Source organism: Lampris incognitus, chromosome 10 (genome assembly GCF_029633865.1).
Source record: "Lampris incognitus isolate fLamInc1 chromosome 10, fLamInc1.hap2, whole genome shotgun sequence".
NCBI lineage: Eukaryota > Metazoa > Chordata > Actinopteri > Lampriformes > Lampridae > Lampris > Lampris incognitus.
In genome coordinates this window covers 44,861,612-44,883,255 of record NC_079220.1, presented here as the reverse complement: position 1 = coordinate 44,883,255, position 21,644 = coordinate 44,861,612, and the positions used below count along the sequence as shown (strand labels likewise).

The window sequence follows — 21,644 nt, the reverse complement described above, 5'->3', positions numbered from 1 at the left end:
TCAGCAACACTGGGGCTCTGCAGGGGACTGTCCTGTCTCCCTTCCTTTTCACCCTCTACACCACGGACTTCAACTACCACACAGAGTCCTGCCATCTTCAGAAGTTCTCTGATGACTCTGCTATAGTCAGCTGCATCAGTAAGGGCGAGGAGGCTGAGTACAGGGCTGTGGTGGGAAACTGCCACGTGGTGTGAGCGGAACCATCTGCAGCTCAACGTGACCAAGACAAAGGAGCTGGTTGTTGATCTGAGGGGGGGACATGACACTGGTGACCCCTGTCTCCATCCAGGGGGTCAGTATGGACACTGTGGAATACTGCAAGTACCTGGGAGTATATATAGACAACAAACTGGACTGGGCTAAGAACACTGATGCCCTCTACAACAGCGTTTCTCAAACCTCTCCTGGAGGACCACTTGTCCTGCATGTTTTAGATCTCTCCCTGCTCCAACACAGCTGATTCAAATGATCAACTCATTATGAGCTCCGGAAGCTGCCTAATAACAAAACTGATCTAATCAGCTGTCTTTGGAGCAGGGAGAAATCTAAAACATGCAGGACAAGTGGTCCTCCAGGAGAGGTTTGAGAAACACTGCTCTCCAAGAAGGGAGACAGCTGTCTCTACTTTTTGAGGAGGCTGAGGTCCTTCAAAATCTGCCAGACAATGCTCAGGAAGTGGTATGAGTTTGTGGTGGCCAGTGCTCTCCTGTTTGCTGTTGTGGCAACAGATTGAGGGTAGCAGATGCAAACAGGCTCAATAAACTGATCCGCAAGGTCAGTGACGTGGGGGTGGAACTGGGTTCTCTGGCGGTGGTTTCTGCGAGGAGGACGCTGTTGAAATTATGTGCCATCATGGACACTGTCTCCCACCCACTCCATGACATGCTGGTTGGGCACAGGCAAACTTTACAACTCCTCCCTCAGACTCAGATTGTCAGACACTGAATTAATGGTCATTGGACTGGCCCTGTCGGGTTTTGTTCGTGCTACTTGTTTTGTGCAGTGGTAGTGCAGTATAGATAGAGTGTTATGTGCGCCTTGCTTGTTGATATATTTTGTTCTTATTTTTATTTCTTATTTTATCTTTTATTGCTATTTGTTTCTGTTTTTCTTGTTTCTATTTGTTTCTATTTTCTTAGTTATTAGACTGTTTGTGTCTGTAATAGAACCCAATTGCCCCTTGGGGATGAAAAAAGTATTCTGATTCTGATTCTGATTAAGCAGCTATAACCTCAACATGGAGCTCAATGCTTTGAAAACGGCACAGGTGATTGTTGACTTCACGAAAAATGCCCCCGTACACAATAACTCTTCACTGTGGGTATTTCCACTTCCCCTTTTTAACAGCTGTTGATAATTGGTGAAGATACAGGCTGTATCTGTATCTGTTTTAACTTCTATTGCAGTTTGTGCATTGTATACTGTGTTACATGCTGCCTTTATTCAAAACCAGCAGTGCAATATTTGGTGTGTGCACTGTAAAAGAGAAACCCCTATCCACAGATTTTTTATTTTTATTTTGCAGAATTGCAGTTTTCTATTAGCATTTTTTTTATTTTTAGTATTTTTCCACTCTGTACAAAAATACTTATTACTGCTTAAATAACTTATTTGTCCACGTAGACTCTCAGATACATACCCTTGGAATAAAAGATACTCATGTGTCTCTTATGTGAGCGTCAAACCAAATCAAATTTGTCTTATGTGCAAACTTATTAATTATCAATTATGTTGATTATTGTATAAATTAATAATTCATACTTATTAATTAATTATGAATTATTAATGGAAATACATTGAATATTGGAACTTAAACTTGTGTGACCTGAAAATGTTGATTTGTTGCAAAGGTTTTTTTTTTTTACTAGAATGTAAAAAAACTTGGACATTATGAACATTTAGCAGAAATAACTGATCTAAATAGCCAATGTCTTCTTTTCTAGCTTAACTGGAACCACATTGAATGATTTGAGAAAAATTATTGCTGCTATTTTCTTTTCAATAATATGCACAATGAAATAGATTCTAGCAATCCCATCAAAACTTGTAAGTTTAGGAGATCATTCGCCATCTATCCATGATTCTGTAAGACAGAGCAAAAACAACTTACCCAGACCATTTTCACAGTCTGTAAACTCCATGGAGTGCACGGCTCGATCTACCCCGTACGGGCCCATAAGTGTCCTGGTTACAGATAAGAGGGATGAATTGAGTGAAAAGGATGGGTAGAGGGAGGAGGAAGAAATGAATTGAAAGTTGAATAGAGAAAGAGAAAAGAAAAAGAAAGAGGAAAATAAGAGAATAGATCGCTGAGTCAAATGTTCAAATGCACATTGTGACCACTAATGACAGATTCATCCTCAAGACAAAGACAGAATGACATTGCCAGTGTAGACGTCTCTGTTTGATGCTTTTTACCAAAACTGACCCCACAAAACAATCAAATGTCGAGTCAACAGCATGACCACAACTACACCGCAAGAGCACCACATGTCCACATGTATGAATGGACTTCACAAAGGATCCAGAGCTCGATGGCTGGTGGGGATATCTTTCATCTGGTTCAACGGCAGTACGGTAAGACCACAGCCCCTTTCAAGATGGCAGACCACGTGGTGATGTCACGTCACACTGTGATACCAGTGTAAAATGATGATGGTCAATATCTACCTTTTCCACCACCACAAAATAGGTGGAGTTTGAAATCATGCCTTCATGATTCAGTGGGGACAAAAGGCATAAAATGGTGAGGGGTTTTTTGTGTGGGGGGGGGATTTATCATTAATGTACCATGAAATTAAGTGGAAAACTGGTTAAAAGGAATCAGGGACACTGTCATCTCACCTCATATACTTGTGCACATGAAATGAAATGAAATGCCGTTTCCCCCAGCCCACAGCAGTGCAACATACAGACCAAAAGACATCAAGAACTACAAGAACACACATATTCAAACACATATATCCAAACTAAACAAACAAACAAAATCATTGTCCAAGGGAACAAATGCCAGCCATGATGACTGTTGGAACCGCCAGTCTGCATGGGCTAGCAGTTAGCCTAGTCTGCCCCGATTACGCATCCTGAATATATTTTAAAAGGTGAATATACTATCGTATAAATCCATATAATTTTAGTTATCCTGTTTCAATGATGTATCCTTCTCTCTCTCCGATGTGATTAATGTCTTTTCTTGTCTCTTCTCTGCGTATGTGAATAGTGTGATGTCAGTCCCCCGTGTGCATGTATAGTCTGTCCTCTTCCCAGGTCTCCATGGTGACGGTGGTTGCCACCTGGACACTGCTTGGCATCCTCCCCATTACATTTTCTTTTTATATATCTCATAAATCCATATAATTTTGTTATCCTGTTTCAATATCATATCTTTCTCTCTCGCTCTCTCCAACGTGTGACTAATATCTTTTCTTGTCTCTTCTCCCATGTATGTGAATGGTGTGATGTGAGTCTCCCCTGTGTGCACGTGTAGTCTGTCCTCCTGTCAGGTCTCCATGGTGATGGTGGTTACATGGCTCAGGTCCTAGGTTGTTAGGGTGGCATCTGGGCACAGCTTGGCATCCTCCCCATCATATATTTTATAAATCCATTATAATTCTATTATCCTCTTTCAGTGTTGTATTTTGTAAATTATGGTAACTGTAAACACAACATCCATTGCACGTTGTCCGTCTTGGGAGAGAGATCCCTCCTCTGTTGCTCTCCCTGAGGTTTCTTCCTATTTTTTCTCCCTGTTAAAGGGTTGCTTTTTTTTTTTTAGGTAGTTGTTCCTTATCCGATACGAGGGTCCAAAGACAGGATGTTGGAGTAGCTTGGCTCTTATATTCTCCTTTACTCAAGCCTATAGAAGGCACATTAGATAAAATGGTCAAGTCAAGTCAATTTTATTTAACTTGACTTAACACTAAGGACTTCTTAAACTCAAGATCAACAAACACAAACACACAGCCATTTATACCTATGGGCAATTTAGAGTTTTGACTGCAGGCGAAAACAGGAGGAAAAGCAAGAAAATATAGGAATAAACATGCAAACTGTGCAAAGAAAAGCATGGAACAAAACTAGGACCTGCTTTCTTCCAGAAAACAGGTCTAAATCACTTAGCCATTGTGTTGTGGGGCAGCATGGCTCAGGGGTAGATTGGGTCGTCTGGTAATTAGAAGGTCACTGGTTTGATCCCCGGCTCCTCCAGAGACCATTTCGAAGTGTCCTTGAGCAAGACACTGAATCCCTAACTGCTCCTGTTGAGCAGGTTGGTGCCTTGCATAGCAGCCTCCATCGTCAGTGTATGAATGTGTGTGTGTGAATGGGTGGCTGTGAGGCATACATTGTAAAGCGCTTTGCATTGTCAGTAGACTAGAAAAGCGCTATAAATGCAGTCCATTTACCATTTGCCAGACCGAGTAATTGTGCATCAGTATTCAAATCATTGGTCAGCTTGATATGTTGAGGATGTGCAATGAGAGTTAAAATAATGGAAATGTGCAATGACAGTGGTTTATAGGAGTGACATTTAATATAATGTTATGGCTACTTTCATTGTGTTCTTTGCCATTCCATATTAAATGACTGGAAAAGATGGCCCAGTTAGTCAATAATTTTGCATCATAAGGAAATGAATGCCCATGTGAAAAAAAACGCATTATACAATTAGTCCCATTAAGTTTACCTAATGATAAATATTAGCACAGCTTCTACCACACTGAGACATTGTCAAAGCTTAATTAAAGTAGAAAGAAGAGTACTCTAGTGAGTCACTTAGGTAAAGAAAATAAACAAAACCAATAAAGGGCCAAAGGAAAAGTTTCAGCCACCCTCCAATGCTTCTCAAGTGACTTGTATTTTACATAAGGAACGACCACTACACTTCCAACACTCGATCAAGATTACTCAGCATCAGCCCTGCAAACACACAGAGGAGCCAAACGTTACCCTTTAATTCTCTTAAAAACCTAGAGATGTTTTTACTGTCTCTGGCCAAGCCCAAAATCCAGATTTCCTTCTTAGTTTGGTTTAGGACACACTGGAGCATTGCTGCATAATCATGTAAACCACTTGTCTGCTTTATACTGGGAAGGAGACATGCACTGGACCGACCCTCCCAATAGCATTTATTTAATTATATAAGCTTACACTTTCTATGACGCCCCATGTCTATAATGCATTATAAATATACTTATAATGCAGTATAATCTTCTTATAGCATCAATTATAGTTATAAGCACTCATAGATATTCATACTGCATTGATGCTTTTGATGATGAACAACTGAATGATGAACATTTCCATTTCACTAATGTAATGTTTCCCGCAAAAACACCCTCTAAAAACTCAATTGCCTTGTGAATATTCATGAGAGCTTATAACTATAATTATATAGCACTAAAGGCAGATTATAACACATTATAATTATGTTTATAATCATTATTGACATGGACATCATAGAAAGTGTTACCCTGAATAATCTTTGGTTACATTTAGAAGTAGTAGTAGTAGTAGTAGTAGTAGTAATAGTAGTAGTTGTAGTAATAGTAGATTTAGAAGTTGTGAGGCATGACAAAAATAACAAAGTCTAAACCTAAATATGACTGTGTGCAGTGCTATTTTTGATGGGGCCAGATGTGCCATAGTCTTTTAAAATGGCATTTCAGTCCTTCACTAACTTGCTGAGCCCTCCTGACAACATTAGTAATGAAAAAAACAAAAACAAAACAAAAACAAAAATCAGTGACAGATAGCAAGCCTAGCTCTGCCTGCACCATTAATGCAGCCAGCCTGGCACCAGGGCCGACCTGATGCTTGTTGGTGGGGTAGTTAGACTAGTGGTGTAGTGTGCAGCCAGCATCAGATCACATTTTGTATGGGGGAAATGCACATGCACACATTCAAAATGCATAAATCATAATTATCTCATGGCCATTAAATTGAGCTTACTCAATACCAGTATGCTAGTTATGTGTAAATTAGTTGGCCACTCTGCTTAAGTACTTTTCCATACGCCTCAATATTGTGCAAAAAACAAACAAACAAACAAAAAATCACCTATCTAAACATTCTAGATATCTGAGAAATAAGTTAATGATAAGAAGATATAAAAAAAATTGGTGGCATGAAAATATCACACATTTCTGGAAAAACCCAACATAGTTTGGATGGGATTGTCAATGTTTTCTTGGAAAGCTGATTCAATAGCCAGCACAGAATGAATAAACTTGTGCTAAATTAAGATGAGATAAAGTTCTCAGATTGGTTATTTCTTGATGATTGTGGGGGCAAAAATAACAACTGTTCAACATTGTATATGCCCCAACTTCCTTTTTCTCCCTTGCGGCAATATATTTAACACATGCTATGGTTAACTTAGCTTAGAAAAGGGAGGTGACAGCCATTATAATGGAACTTGCTGATGCAGTTTACTATTCACTGGTAGAGCACGCTGTATAGAGTGGTCATGGAAGTAATTCACTCTTATCTTAGCCAAAATAGATTTAAAAATGGTCAGCTTTTGAAATGCAAAATTAAAGGCAAGCTAAGCCTGATTTTTTTTAACCTTTCATCTTATTTGTGATGAACCGTCATATTTGCAAAATGCACTTGCCATTTCATATTAATAGATGATCAGACCTGGTCCTAAAGCTGTAATTGGGAATTTAACACAAGTTACTCTCTCAAAAAAAATAAAAAAAATAATAAAAACGTTAGTCCCTCTGCAGATGAAATGGCACCGATTAATGTAAAAGTAAACCCAAAGCATCACGTTAAACTTGGAGAACCGGGGAACGCACAGCAAACATGCGTATAACCTACTTATGGAGATGGAAAGTCATGTACGTCGACACACGACTGCGTTTCAACACAGTGGCGATGTGAATCAAGTGCAACTGGACTTGGTATATATACGGATATATACCAAGTCCAGTTGCACTTGATTCAACTCCTTTGGATAACCATGACCTGGATGAATGAGAACATTCACAGACATGTGGCGATGTGAATACACCATTCACCGTCAGGTAGACCCCCCCCCCCCCGTACGTTTCCTGAGACGGTCAAACGTACTTTACATTTCACCCTCAGAAACGCTGTTCTTTCAGCACTACACTCACTGCTCTGTACGCCAGGCTCGAGTGACAAATATATATATATAGTTTCAAGAGCTCACATGCTGTTTTACCAAAACTTCAAGGCAATTTTATTCACAAATCCCACTCTGGCTACACGGCCACCCCAGCAAACCCAGTAGCTCTCGCACACACACACACACACACACACATAGACACAGACACATACACACACACATTTTGACAAAGTAGACACACGGCAACGTCGCCCGTTATTACCGCCCCGTCGTCCCCACGTCCTCCGTATGTTTACCTGCTTATGATGACGGCTCCTTTGTACATGACGGAAAACGTCGGCATTGTGAATCGTGGCACAGTTCATTCGTCTTCCCTCCAGGTTGGTGTGACGGTTTGGCGCCTTTTCCCCTTTTTTTCCCCGCGTCCGGAGCCTTCAGTCGCGCGCGGAGCTCTCGTCTCGACCATCGTCTAAATCCACGCGCAGTTTAGCGGGACCGGCAGTCCCCTCACACACACGCACACACACACACACACACACACACACACACACACACAACGCCGCCTTCCACCCGTCCACTCGCATAACTACAGGGAGTCCCTAAATCACAACCTGGAGACGGCTCGAAATTCCTTAAATTGCTTTCAAGTTTTTTGTTTTTTTTCCAGAGACACCTCGACTGATTTAAAGGGCGGTAAATTATTGTTATTATTATTATTATTATTATTATTATTATTATTATTATTTCACTGTAGTGCAGAATCACCATTTGTTGCACGAAACCACATTTGAAAGTGCAAATGCGATGTTAATGAAACGATAAGGCTCCATCTCAGAGTTATTGTTTTGGTAAATTATTGCAAATGCAGCTGTCTTGGTGAAGTGTCCAGCCGTTGGCACGCGCCGTTTAAACGTCATCGCTAGAAAACATGTCAACAGTGTTGAGTTTGTCAGACCCCCCCCCCCAAAAAAAAGAATCAGGCAGGTGCAAGTTTCCAGCATAGGGTGTCATAAGGACTACAAAAAAGCCCTGTTGCTATTTAAAGACATTTAGTGGTAATGTTGTGCTATTACCATACATTACTGTCATCACCCGCGACTTTGCCTCTGAGCCACCACACAGTGTTTATCTGTTACTGTGGTCTGTGTGTGCAGTGGAGCGGGACACTGCATGCACGCAACAGCACCTCTGCATAATGCATGTCAACTGGGGACGCTCACTGAAACAGACACTCTTCACAAAAACACAAAAAACAAATACAGGCAAACATTTCCAACAAAACCAGTGGCACTATAACCTCCAAGTACTGATCTAATACGTAGCGCCCAGGCCTAGGAAAGGTAAGTTAGGCCTATCTGAAAACAAGTTTAATAATTCAAAACCTACCTGGCAAAACCCAGAGGCACTTTCAACCACTGAAGCATAGCCATTGTTAGTTTTTTGTTTTTGTTTGTTTTTTGTGTTTTTATGTCAGTCGTCTAACGCCACATTGTTATCAGATGCTCCCATTCTCTGTTCAGCTGTAAAATTGTTGCCACGCAGTTATGAGGAAGCCCGGTTCATTGAGGGATGAGCTTATGGAAAAAGGGATCATCAAAATCCATGTGGCATCACGTGCTAAAAATAGACATCACCAAGGCACAATCTAAGTCATTGTTTGGATGAAAGTGAACACGCATTGTCAAATTACGATACAATATTCATGTTATAATATGATAATGATAATAATAAAAAAAGGTAAACTCTGACTCCTGTCCACTCCTCAAATGTATGGCGTACATCTGATCACAATACAGTTACATTATAGGCTGACTGGTAAAAACCCAGCGTTTAGATGGGCTAATTATTGTATCACTAATTCATAGGAAAGACAAGATAAGAGTTGGTGAAGGAAATTATTGAGCGCACGTGTGCGTGCATGCATGTGTGTGCGTGTGTGTTTGTGTGTGTGTGTGTGTGTGTGTGTGTGTGTGTGTGTGTGTGTGTGTGTGTGTGTGTGTGTGTATGAGACAGAGACAAAGACCGAAAAGCACAGAAAGAGGTGTACAATGAGATATATTCCCATAAGGTTCTATGCTAACATGTACTCTCCCCTTGTCTGTCCTTAAAATTTCTGTTACATCTGATGCCAATGGGCCAGTGGTAAAATGTTGGCCCCGAGACATTATTTAGGAGAGGAGAGAGTGGAGAGTTATTGGCTTGATAATATTCCAGTAAATAATACATAATAAATAATAAATAACTAAGATGTAAATACCATACCATACCATACCATGTAGTGAACTTTATTCTAAAGGCAACACTATCTAAAGGCAGAACGAATGTGATGGGTGAGTTAAGGGAATGACTTAGAGGTTGCATGCCAATGTGCCAGTGGCTAAGTATCTGTTTTTCTATCTTGCAAATTGGTTTACACAGGTAAACCAATTTGGTTTACCTGTGTAAACCAAAGTAAACTCACAGGTTACAGTGGCTAGCTTACTCATAGCTCGCCAGCTGTCTAACCTAGTTAAATATTGTTGCAGGAGATATGCTAGTAAATTTAGGAGCACAAGAACAACATGTTGGTGGTGTTATTTATGAAAATTGTTGAAAGTGAGTGGTGTGTTGAGGTGACCGAGCCTTTATGAAATTAAGGTTAACTTGGAGGTTCAGTGAGATTATTAGAGGAAGAAAACAGATCTGCTTAGAACAACACAAGGTTTTGTTCATATCCTGACCAGTTTCTGCAGCTGTAATGCATCACTGTATGCAGTGATGCATCTAGTTGCATCACTGCCTAGTATGAAAGCTGCACTGCTTTTAAATGTGAAGGTCTGCATGGTGGCCAATTCAACACAGTCCATCATAGGCAGTGAGTTCCCAGACATGCAGAATATCTCCTCAGAGAGATCCCTGTAGAGGATCTGGTCCATTAGCAGAGACTCCTGCCTTCCAAGTCACAATCTTGCACCCCTGCTGCAACAGGCTCCAGGAGAGCTTCTACCTGCAAGCCATAAGACTGTTAAACTTAGCAATTGCACAGTTTAGTATGGAGAAATGGGTTGCCAACTAATACGAGGGGGGATCTAAATGCTGATTCATTGTCCAGATATGCAAGAGGAGCTGTCTGTGAGAGAGGGCCGATGTGAACACCAGGCTGGCAGTGTTGTTGCAGAAGTTGCTGCTGAGCAGGAAGCTGGATCCGCGTTTTAATCCTGGCTGGTGTCAGTGGTGGGACGGCAGTTTGCAGCCATCTGAAGATGACTGGAACTCAGGGTAGTCTGGTGCTGATGATGCCAAGAGCTCAGCGTAGCACTTGACCTTAAGTGCTATGATTCAGCTTTGGTTGCAAACTTTCAGGAACTCTTGAAACTTGGAGAGATTTCTCAGAAGCAGAGACATGATGTGTTATTGGTCAAAGTAGTTGTTCAAAGGTGTGATTCTTCCGTGGTGCAGGGAGAAGTGCCTGAGAACCTGCCGTGGTGAGTGATGGGAGATCTTTTATAGAGAGACAGGAGCAGCCTTTGAACTGGCACAGTGAGCCAGGCAAGCGGTTCAGAGAGTTGTAAGAAGCACAGCCAGCTTCACAAGAAGCGGAATTATAGATGAAGGTGCAATTTTTGCGACTTGGTCCCTGATGCTAACAACTACTCTTGTTTTTTTGTTGCAGTTATCTAATAATATGGATTTGCAACACACTTTGTATTTGATCTTGCAATACAATACAATACAATACAATACAATACAATACAATACAATACAATACAATACAATACAATACAATACAAGCAGCAGGTAGAGAACCACATGTGGCGGCATTCTCGTTTAAAACATGACTATGACTAGAGCACTTAATACTACACTCTGTGTATTATTTGATTGAACTACAAATGCACAATTAGCATGTCAAACAGCACGGAATATAATGTTCAGATACTGCCAGTTTCAAGTTGACTGTGTTATTTTATGCCAAATATCTTAAGTCATTGATTTCGTCTCAGCTGGCACTTGTGGATTGAAAGACAGCTGTTGCTGTTGCTCTAAACAATGCCAACATGGTTTCAAAGGCAGCCATCACACAGAAGGGTTTTTAGCCTTCCGTTGGGAGAACCTTTTTCCCTCAGCATGTGGTGAATTATCATGCCATGACTCTCCACAACCTTGAAGCTTAACTTCCCTCATTTGAGTTGCAAACAATTTAAAACCACTATGCTTCAGTATTATCAATAATGTGTACATTGGGAGACCTCCTACATGCACATGATACTTAATTCTTGACTGCTAATAACTGTCTTTTGCACATGGTGCAATGAGGTACCTATAATTTTGTAATTCCCTTCTTATTTGCAAACTTACATATTTGGATATTATGCATGTAGATGCTCTCTCATACACATTCTCATGTACATTACTCTTTTTTACTACGTTGTAATTTTGTAAGACCTAGTCCTCTGATGTCTATTCCTTCAGAAACTGACAAACCTTTATTGCACCTTGAATGTGCAATAAATCAGTAAGACCTACTGAGAAAACACCCACCCCCCCCCAAAAAAAATATTATATACTCATGTGGTTGGCAGTGTTTTGTGGTACGCTGACCCCAACAGACATCAGTCATGTCTAAGGTGGCTGCATTCTTTCATTCTTAATTCATTCTTAATCACATATTGTTAACAACTTCTTACTCATCATCATTGGCGGTCACTCAAAGCGAGTATGACTTGTCCTCTCCATTGGGTTGCCTACTTGTTGGTCTTCAGATGGCTGTAGAACCTATCTGCAATCCACATACTTTGGTGCAGTGTGGAGGAGGACGCCTGTGCGTGACTTTGTTTAATGTGGGAAGACTGGTGCACAGGCAGCCACCACATGGTCCTTGACCGATCTGGCTCAGGATCCAGTAGCATGGAGTTCAAGACGACTGGGGGCCCATTTCTGCTGCAGCCTTCATCCGCCTTCCCAGCCGTTGTGATGCTTCCATAAAGTCAGCCATATCCTTTGCCTGTTCCACTGTTGAGATCTTGGTTGGGTTGTTCTTTATCAGGGACCTCCCCCTTGACCTTACCACCATGAGTGACCCTACCAGGAGCATAGCTGCAGATGGCATTGCTCTTGGGATCTCAGGACCATGCAGGCTGCTCCACCACGACAAGGTGACAATCCACGGAGACGTAACAGCTTTTACTAGCATACTAACAACTAGGAGGTGGTGCTGTAGTAAAACATGTAAGATAATGGAGGGGCAATAGGCTAGCTGAGCAGATATGTTAAGGGTGGAGCAAAGCAAATTAAACTAATGTGTGACGTAAAATACAGCGTGAATTTGACCCGTTTTGAAAGGGGTGCATCAAAGTGTTTTACAAAAGTAGAGTAGCTAGATAGGCCACTTGAGTCACATGTTAACAAACAGCTAACGAGTCCACCTTGTCGCAGTGGAGTTGCTTTGCAAGTGAAAAGCCTTCTAGAACAATCTCCATTCAAATAGAGGAGGTATAAGATCAGGTTGGATAATACTGACAGATAGTATAGGTATAAGAGTGAAGGTTTTAAAATCTGCTGTGTCTTAATGAGGGGATAAAGAGAATCCAAGAGAGATGCAGCTTCTCATGCACAGTTGCACTCAGATGTGTATTTTGTAGTGGGGCAGCAAGCTGGGGGTGTCTTGGGGCAGGGCAAACAGCATCATGCATTAGAAAAATTATTTTGGAGCAAATCCATGGTCAGGAGGCGGCATCAAGGTCTGCTGTGGCAGCGTCTTAAGCAAAGCATGGTCAGTGGATAAAATGAGAGAGGGAAAAGTGATTATCAGAGGTACTTAATTGGCTGGAAACAGCTGTAAGGCATGAAGGCAAGCCAATTTAGAGTCACCAGTGGTATCACTTATGTTTCACCATCTCTCCCCCAGATTAATCAGAGGGCAGGGGAGAACACTGTGTGCCTGTTATGTTCACGTCTTACCTCCGCTTTCTGTCAGGGGATAAAATGAGCACTTTCCAAGTGCAGTGCATGGGTAAAATAACCTAGTTTTAAGGTGTGATATGCAAATGGTGGTTAATTTTGGGAACCACATGAAACAAAGAAAACTAGTCAAAGGCCAGGCCTGGCATTGTGGTTACAGACACGTAAAATTGTGAGATGAGGCTTATGAGAGGAAATGCTCAGATATTACAAACTAACAACAGCAGTTGAGCAGCGTGGTTGGAAAGCTAGACTGTACTCTGCCGGAGTCTGTAGAGTTGTGTTTGTGTATGATTTATGTACATAAATTGATATTTATATAACTACCAGGACGCAGGTGTGGCAGCGCTGCGTGGTTTGTGTGCAAGCTGGAGACGGAGAGAGAGGAGCCGATCTGTCGCATCACTAAAGCGCCTGCAGGTTGTTTGTGACTGGTCACAGTTGTGGTGCATCCGTTGCTAACCTGTGTACATATTTCCCCCGCAGTGAGACTGGGGATGCACCAGAGCCCCGTCTATGACGAGTTCAGTGTCAAAATACCGCAGTGAACTAACACTTACTGTATCCAGAGTGTGTTTGTTAATAAACTGGTGCATTCTACATGTCCTGTCTGAATCTGTCCTTTACCCATAGGGGAGATGTGTGTGTGTGACAGCGGGATATGATGTAACAGCCCTTGTCCCATACTCCAGGGTCAACGAAGCCCAATTCAGTCAAGAAAGCATAAACAAAACATGAGACGCCACAGGGGACATCGAGCTACACTATCATAAATCAGGCAGCAGTATTTACTGATCCATCCATCCATCCATTATCCTAACCGCTTATCCTGCTCTCAGGGTCGCGGGGATGCTGGAGCCTATCCCAGCAGTCATTTGGCGCCAGGCGGGGGGACATCTAATTGAAATGTTACTGGGCTGAGCGTGTGAGGTTGGTCATGTCTTGTCATTTTTTCCCCTCTTTTTCCCCTTTTTCTCCCCAAACTGTACCTGGCCAATTACCCCACTCTTCCGAGCCATGCCGGTCACAGCGCCACCCCCTCTGCCAATCAGAGGAGGGCTGCAGACTACCACATGCCTGCTCCGATACACATGGAGTCACCAGCTGCTTCTTTTCACCTGGCAGTGAGGAGTTTCACCAGGGGGACATAGCATGTGGGGGGATCACGCTATTCCCCCCAGTCCCCCCCCTCCAGTGCAGCGACCAGGACATATACCCACATCCGGCTTCCCACCCGTTGGCACGGCCAATTGTGTGTGTGGGACGCTCGACCAAGCCAGAGGTAACGCGAGGATTCAAACCGCCGATCCCCATGTTGATAGGCAATGGAATAGACCACTACGCTACACGGACGCCCATGTCTGGCCATATTGACATTGTACCACACCGTGAATGCTTTTTCCACATCCACAGTTGCTCATTTGGTCCTCTGACATCCGACTTGCACATCTGAAGAACTAAAAATAAAAAACAAAAAATGAAGCTTTGGCAAGAATAATCATATCATATCATAAGCTTCGATTTAGGTGAGCAGTATTACATAACACATTAAACCAAGATTTCTACATTTAATACCGTCCTTAAAGACATGTTGAAGTAAGCATTAAATCCGTGCTGTGGTGTTACATATTCTCTGACTTCCCTGCCAGCGTGGGAGGTTGGTTTCCAAGATTAAGCAAAGTGCGTTAAATAACTCCCCCAAAAGCTGTAGCAGGGGAATCTTAACACACGACTGCAAGAAAGGGCTTTGGTTTCCGTGTGTGTGCCTGCATGTGTCCTCATATTTCCCATCATAACGCCTCACAAGACATCTATCACAAAAGAGCATGCTTTCTCGACTCTGATCATGTCAACGGGAAAGACTCATCATGCACATTGACATCCGCTGCACGGGACATTTATAACCACAGAAGATGGATATGCATATTCCTTACAAACATCACCATTGTCACTGGAACAACATTATGTGCAACACTGACTGTCCAAGGCATGTAACAAACAAAAATGCAGTAAGACATCGGTACAGACAAACAAATAAAATACTAATCCATGGAAACCTGCACACATTCTCATAGCATGTCTACACAACCATTAACCACAGTGTGTGTACATAGTTCACGCGTTATTGCATACACACAAACACACACTCACACACAACTACATTACTTTGTGTGTTAAAATGTTGTCTGGCCTATGCACAAAAGGTCTGACATCCCCAACACTAATGCATATTTTCCTCACACAAATTCATTTTCTTCTCTTCAATTTGGCAGCCATGGCAACCGGCGTTTGCAACAGAACTTTAATCACTAAATCTGCACACTGAGTTATTATCAGATTATGGGATAATCCCATCCACACTGAGAAATCAAACAGAGGCTTGGGCCCAGACACACACATGTCCACGCACAGACTTGCACATACATGCATATGCACACACACATACTCTCACTGTGTAAGGGACATGTGCATGATTGGGTGAATTTCATTACAAGCCTGCCCTCTACTGATCAGTAAACGGAGGTGCTACGGCACAACTCCTCACCTTCATTCTAATTTAAGACCACCATTTCTCCTCACTGATACCTCCACAGGGGGAGCTGGCACTAGCTGCAAGTCAAATGACAGCAAATCTGTAGTCATAGCTCATAAAATATTTTTACTCTGTCAACCACTTCAGCAGGTAACCAGCCATAGTTTGGAGAGAAATTTCATAAATTACATAAAAAAAATTATTTTTCCGATGAAATAATACCATTTTAACTTATCGCGTTGCTGATGAATTTTGGATTTCAACAGACACCGCTGATGGCTACTACTCTACAGCATGGTGTACATGGTGGGGTAACACATTGGTGTCTTGAGGAGGACAGAGAAATACCCAGCATACCATAAACACACATGCCCAGTTAACTACAGCCTACATCTCCTGAGAGAGAGTGCACACCACAAACTAACCAGACTGAATCCTGATAAGGCCCCCAGCAGGCAGGAAGCACAAATCTTCATGCCATAAATTCTCTACCATGTTACTGTGCTCACAGCTTAATGAATAATTCAAGAAAAAGCTAACAGCGAACAGACACACACACACACACACACACACACACACACACACACACACACACACACACACAAAACCCCTCTGCCAAACAGCCAAATTCATTTTTTTCTACAGAAGTTCAATTGGCTTCATTTGCAAATTCATGCAGCCAAAATATTTGGGGAAAATAAAACGTGACACTTATCAAAGCAAGGTAGACGGTGAAATGTATGAGCGAGGGCCTGGGTAATGACTCAACTGGGGAAAGGAGGCTGAAAGACAATCTCAGCTAATTAAACTGTCAGAGCCGTAACACACTGGCGTGTTTGTATGGGGAAAACGGTGCAAGAGAGTCAGTCAACATTCCTGAAGGCACACCGAGGCCCAGTCAGCTGGGCCTGATGGAGGAGAGAGACAGCAACAAGCAGCCTTCACACAGTCAGCTCTTCTTCTGCATCTGCTAGTAGAGAGAAAATCAAACCCAATTAAGTCCCTCTTAACAAATCAATGCCCACCAACGACAGTGGGAGGAGTGGTCAACAAGGGGTAAATTAGAGGCTCATTACCTCCAGTTGATTTCATTTGACAAGGAGAAAAAGGGAGCCAATATGGACATGGTATGTCACTTAATGCAAACAACTAAACACAATACAATGTTGGAGTAGGAGCTGATGGTTATGAGCTTACATGTTTAATCTATAAGAAAGCATTTTCAGAAAAAATAAAGACTCGAGTCTGGATCTGATCCAGAATTGGGCCTTGATTTTTTTAATTTTTTTTCTAGAAAGCTAGTACATTTACGGCATGGTTAATTTTAGTGGTTGGCAGGAATCAGATTGTCTATGCCCATAGGAAACAGTAATATTCATAGTCTTTGTCTCTGTGTTTTGTGTTTGTGGACGAAAGGCCTCAGACACAGCATGCCTATGGCAGAGTTCAACCAGCAGGGGAGCAACATTGGCAGAATTACAGCATCAGATATTGGCTAGGACCATATTTACACAAAACTATTGAGAATTCATGCTAGGCCACAGCAATCAGGCTTTTAGCATTGTGATGTTTTCTGAGCAACAAATACAATAAGTGGGCTAGCATGGATGGAAATCCCTCCGAAATGATCACTCACAACAGTGAAATAAAAGAAGAAAAAAATTCAGATTGCTTTATAATCTAACTGAATTTTCTTACTAAATCAATCAGAATGTTACCAGCAAAATTAATAGAATGAAACGAAAAGAAAACTCCAAAACAGTAGATTTCTTTGTGACAGATCAGCTGCGCCAACAAAACCTCTTTAGCTAAACGTCTATGTTCTCATAATGACTTGAGTGCTGATGTATTAACCTGCTAACACATCATCTGGAGGTTAGTGTTAATATCAAGATTATTCCTTCACTGATGCACTGGACAATGTGCAGAACTGGGTTTACTTTGTAGACCTGGGTATATTCACTTCAATAGATCATTTTCACTTTTTAGTGTACACACTTAATTATGTTAAAGCATTGTGTTTTCTGCCCCTTTTTAAAATCACTAAAGCCACCACTTGACTGTATATGTACTATAATGTGCATGAAAGCTTCATAGCAGCAGAAAAACAAATAATTGTTGCATGCAATATGAATTTCACTGAACAGCAACACTTGGGTAGAGTGATTTAATAAAAGACTGTTTTCTAGTGCAAGCTAATTGACTGCATCGGGGCACTGGTAGCTTCCAGACAAGTCTAACTCAACATGACAGGTGTCAAGTAAATAGCCTGTCACAGTGCATCAAGTCAGTCTTGTCACGCAGCGCACCACACCTGTTACCACTGTCGCTGTTGCTACTCTCAAGGCCTTTGGTATGTTCTGCAACACAAACCTGCAGGTCAAGGACAAAAAGCATTGTATTGGGTAATAGAAATTACCACAGCGCATCGCCGAAAAATATGAAAACTAAGCTTTAATAGGCAGATAAGGAAGAGGAAAAGGAAGTGGAAACTGTGAACTCATTCTCTATACCCGCCTAATCCCATGCAGAGACGGGGGGGGGGTGCTGCAGCATATCCCATTATACAATAAGCGGAAGACGAGGAGACATCCTGCGCAGCTGACCAGTCCATTACAGGGCCAACATGCAAAATTACCAACAATATTACCTGTTGGGAATTTCTCCAACTCACCTAGAGTGCATGTCTCTGGGCTGCAGGGAGCTCAGATGAACATGGGAAGAGCAAGAGGCTGGGATCAGACAAGCACCCTGTTGCTCTGAGGTAACGGTGCCAAACCGCTAAGCTACTGGGTCATCCTTGACATGCTGTACGCCCTCAGTGATGCACTGTCGGTCTGGACACTCCTCGTAGAGGCAGATGTCATTGATATATAACATGAATAAAAGCAATAAAGCCTATGATATAGTAAAAAGTCAGAAATGTAATTAAATTGTCAAAATGAACAAGTATTTCAACATTTAAAATGATAGAAACTGAAGAGGCATGAATAAGGAGACTCAAAACAGGACTGAGACAGTTCAGTTTTGGGGAAGACGACCTGTTGACTCCAGAGCCAGAGACATGAAAACTAAAAATTGAATTTGAAACTTGTTTATGTGTTTTTTTTCCCTTAGTTATGAACATTTTTTTCTTCTTGATCTGTTGAAGAGAAATTTCAACTTCTGTATCAAGAAAGGGGCCTTCTTCACATTTCTCATATATAGCTTCTGCAAAACTGAATATTGTCCATTCTTAGTTGTCTCCTCACAACTGATGAATATGGACATGTGCAACCTGCAAAAAGCAAATGCCACCAAATGAGATCCTGCAACAGAAAACCCAAAACCAAAAAGGGCTTAACTTAGATCCGCCACAACATCTGCTGGATGACACAATTTTCGTTCTTTATTGATTGATAGAAGGGTGGTTAGAAAACGCCATATTGGTGTTTCCAACTGTCTCGCATCACATTAAGTAACTGGTTGGCGACATGAACTCTTAAACACCACTGCGGATTAGCGATCGGCAAATGTGAACGCAGCAGCAAGTGGCACACGCTTGCATTTTGCAGCAACAAAATCCTAGTCTTGACGGTTTCCAGTTAATACCTCCTGTGTTTCCCTAATACCATATGCCACCGGGGAAATCTACCGCCACAAGCCACACAGACACTCATTTCCAGCAGCTACTTCAACATTTCTCAGGAGCCAAGCAAAAAAAAGGAAAAAAGAGGAGCCGCTCAGCATGTATTCAAATCTACCCATCTCAGAGCCACCCATAGCAGGTTCTCGTGAAGACACCTGAAGGGATGCCAGTTGTCCTGCGTATTACCTACCTAGTCTTGATGGTGGGGTTCATCCTGAGAGGAAACAGGCCCAGGTCAACAGGCCTGCTGTCGGGATTAAACTCCAAGGCACCGGAGACATACATGAGGAAGTAGTCCCAGAGCTCAGGTAACTTTTTGGATGAGAGAATCATTGAGAGGACTTTGAAGCGGTGCGGCTGTGGGTGAAGACCGGTTGGTCCTGGGAAAGATGCTATACCCTTAAAGAAGAAATACCCTAAAGTGTCTCTCACCCTCCTCCAGGTCTTCCTTAAATGGCTGCAACACAGTCCCAATTGACTACTCAGCACCTTGTTCTTGCTGCCAAGTCAGTGGGTTGACCTTTTCCCCCTATCGAGGGACAATCACAAGATCAACTCCTCAATCCACACAAGCCACACGTTCACTTCCACACATATTCTACACACCCACATATAGTCTATTTATTTATTTCCATTGCAGTGACACTCAGTTTTCATGAAGTATTCATTGTATTTTTGTACATTTATATACTCAGCACCCTGGTTGAATGCAGATATATTTCCATCCTTTGTCCCAGATATTTTTTTTATTTTTGCTGCTGTACAGTTTGGCTCCAGCTTGTTTGCTTGACGTCTCATCTGTCTGCATTATAGCTCTGCACCAACGCCACCAAGTCCAATTCCTTGTATGTCCAAATGTATGTGGCAAAATAGATTTGATCCTGACTCTGAGTCTCTCCCTTCCTTTGCTCTCTAAACATGTGCACACAAGCATGCATGAATTGTTGTTCCTGAGGTAGTTTTCTGGCTATATGTTGAGTACACACTGTAAGACATGATGATCTGCAGGTGTTTTCAGTCTGGCTAGTTTGGCACTCATTTCTGCCCATTTCAGTCTCAGACCAAGCCAAACAGATTTTGCCATTAAACTAGCTTATTCTACAACAGCATTAGTGTTTTAGCTCAGGTTTGCCAACAACTGAGTTAAGTTAGGCGGCTACACTTCTGCTGTTGATGGGCAAAACACAAGTCTTTCTCAGATGCACTGCCTATGTGCAGAAGCAGATTTTAGTGATAATGCGATAACATGAGGTTTTTCTCGTGGAGATTTCCTCGTACAGGCTATTGCACTGAGTGTAAAGCCCTCGGTGACTAATTTGGGATTTGGGGCTATGCAAATAAACTTGACTTGACTCATGTTGTAATGCCCTCATCGAGACAAATACTTAACATAGATCTCTGACTGACAGTAAACCAAATTTATTATACAATGTTCCCTGATAATAAACACCCACCCACCCCCACCCACCCACACGCCCAAGGCTTAAATAAACCCCATTCAGTTGTTGCATCTGGTATGTTTAAGCATGTAGCATATACACGTTATACACGTTGGATGGTTAATACTTTCAGCAGTTGTCAGGATTCAAAGCTTCCAGATAAAACAAAGATCTTCCCTCTCTGGTCTACAAACCGTTACCTACACAACCAATTCAAGATATTTTTGGCTCTTCTCAGAATCCACCGGAGTTCAAGGCTTCAGGTGATATATTGTTAAAATGGTTTCTGGGGGGGGGGGTTAGGACCCCATTTTTAAACGGGGGACCCCAGAGTCCTTGGTCCCGCTGCTACACAGCGACGTAGCGCGTAATGAGGTGGGAATCAAAGCACATCGGACACGTCGTGAACACGCCTGAAAGTTCGAGCTCCTGACGTTGCCGAGACAACGTCAGACACGCCTGTCCGAGGCGTCCGAGGCTCGCGGTGCAGCCCCGGTAGCCAAACAGCGGTGACCTACATTTTGTCCCGCGCCTCAGCGCCCGCAGCCCTGCCGGGACCTACCAGTAGATGAGAGACAGTCCGTCGAAGCGCTCGAGTTCTCTCCCGCGCTGTTTCAGCAGAGACATGGCATCCAAAACAAGTAAGAAATGTAAAAGAAAAAAAGAGAAAAAAAAAGATTGTTGTTCAAACTATCAGGGTCCTATACGTGTCACAGGATAACGGACCGAAACGAGAGCGGACTCGCATCCCTGTGACCACAACACAACTTTGAGTGATGAGACGCGTGTCCGCTGACTGGGCAGTGTGTCAGTATCTCCTTCTCCCGTCACATCATTTAGACAGACCGTCTGCCGGCAGGCGGAAGAGTCAGTCGGCGTGCTCCTAATCTGACAAGACACGTGATGCTTTTGTTTTGGTTTGTGGGGGTTGTCCCCCCCCCCTTTACTGCTGACCGACCCTGTCCCCCGTCCGTCTGACCAATGCTGAATCTCTCAACCGCAGCGCCCCCT

General features: G+C 42.4%; 1 protein-coding gene across 1 annotated transcript in view; it reads right to left on the bottom strand.

Moving 5' to 3' along the window:
* The window catches only part of si:dkeyp-72e1.9 (syntaxin-binding protein 4), a 106,457-nt gene extending 85,175 nt beyond the window's left edge, over positions 1 to 21,282 (bottom strand). Inside the window, exons 1-2 of the mRNA XM_056288679.1 lie at positions 21,196 to 21,282; positions 2,111 to 2,184 (exon numbers count right to left, since the gene is read on the bottom strand). Of these exons, the coding sequence (XP_056144654.1) occupies positions 2,111 to 2,184; positions 21,196 to 21,260 (139 nt within the window). The 5' untranslated portion in view covers positions 21,261 to 21,282. The remainder of the gene's footprint in view (positions 1 to 2,110; positions 2,185 to 21,195) is intronic.
* Between the last annotated feature and the right edge of the window lie 362 nt (positions 21,283 to 21,644).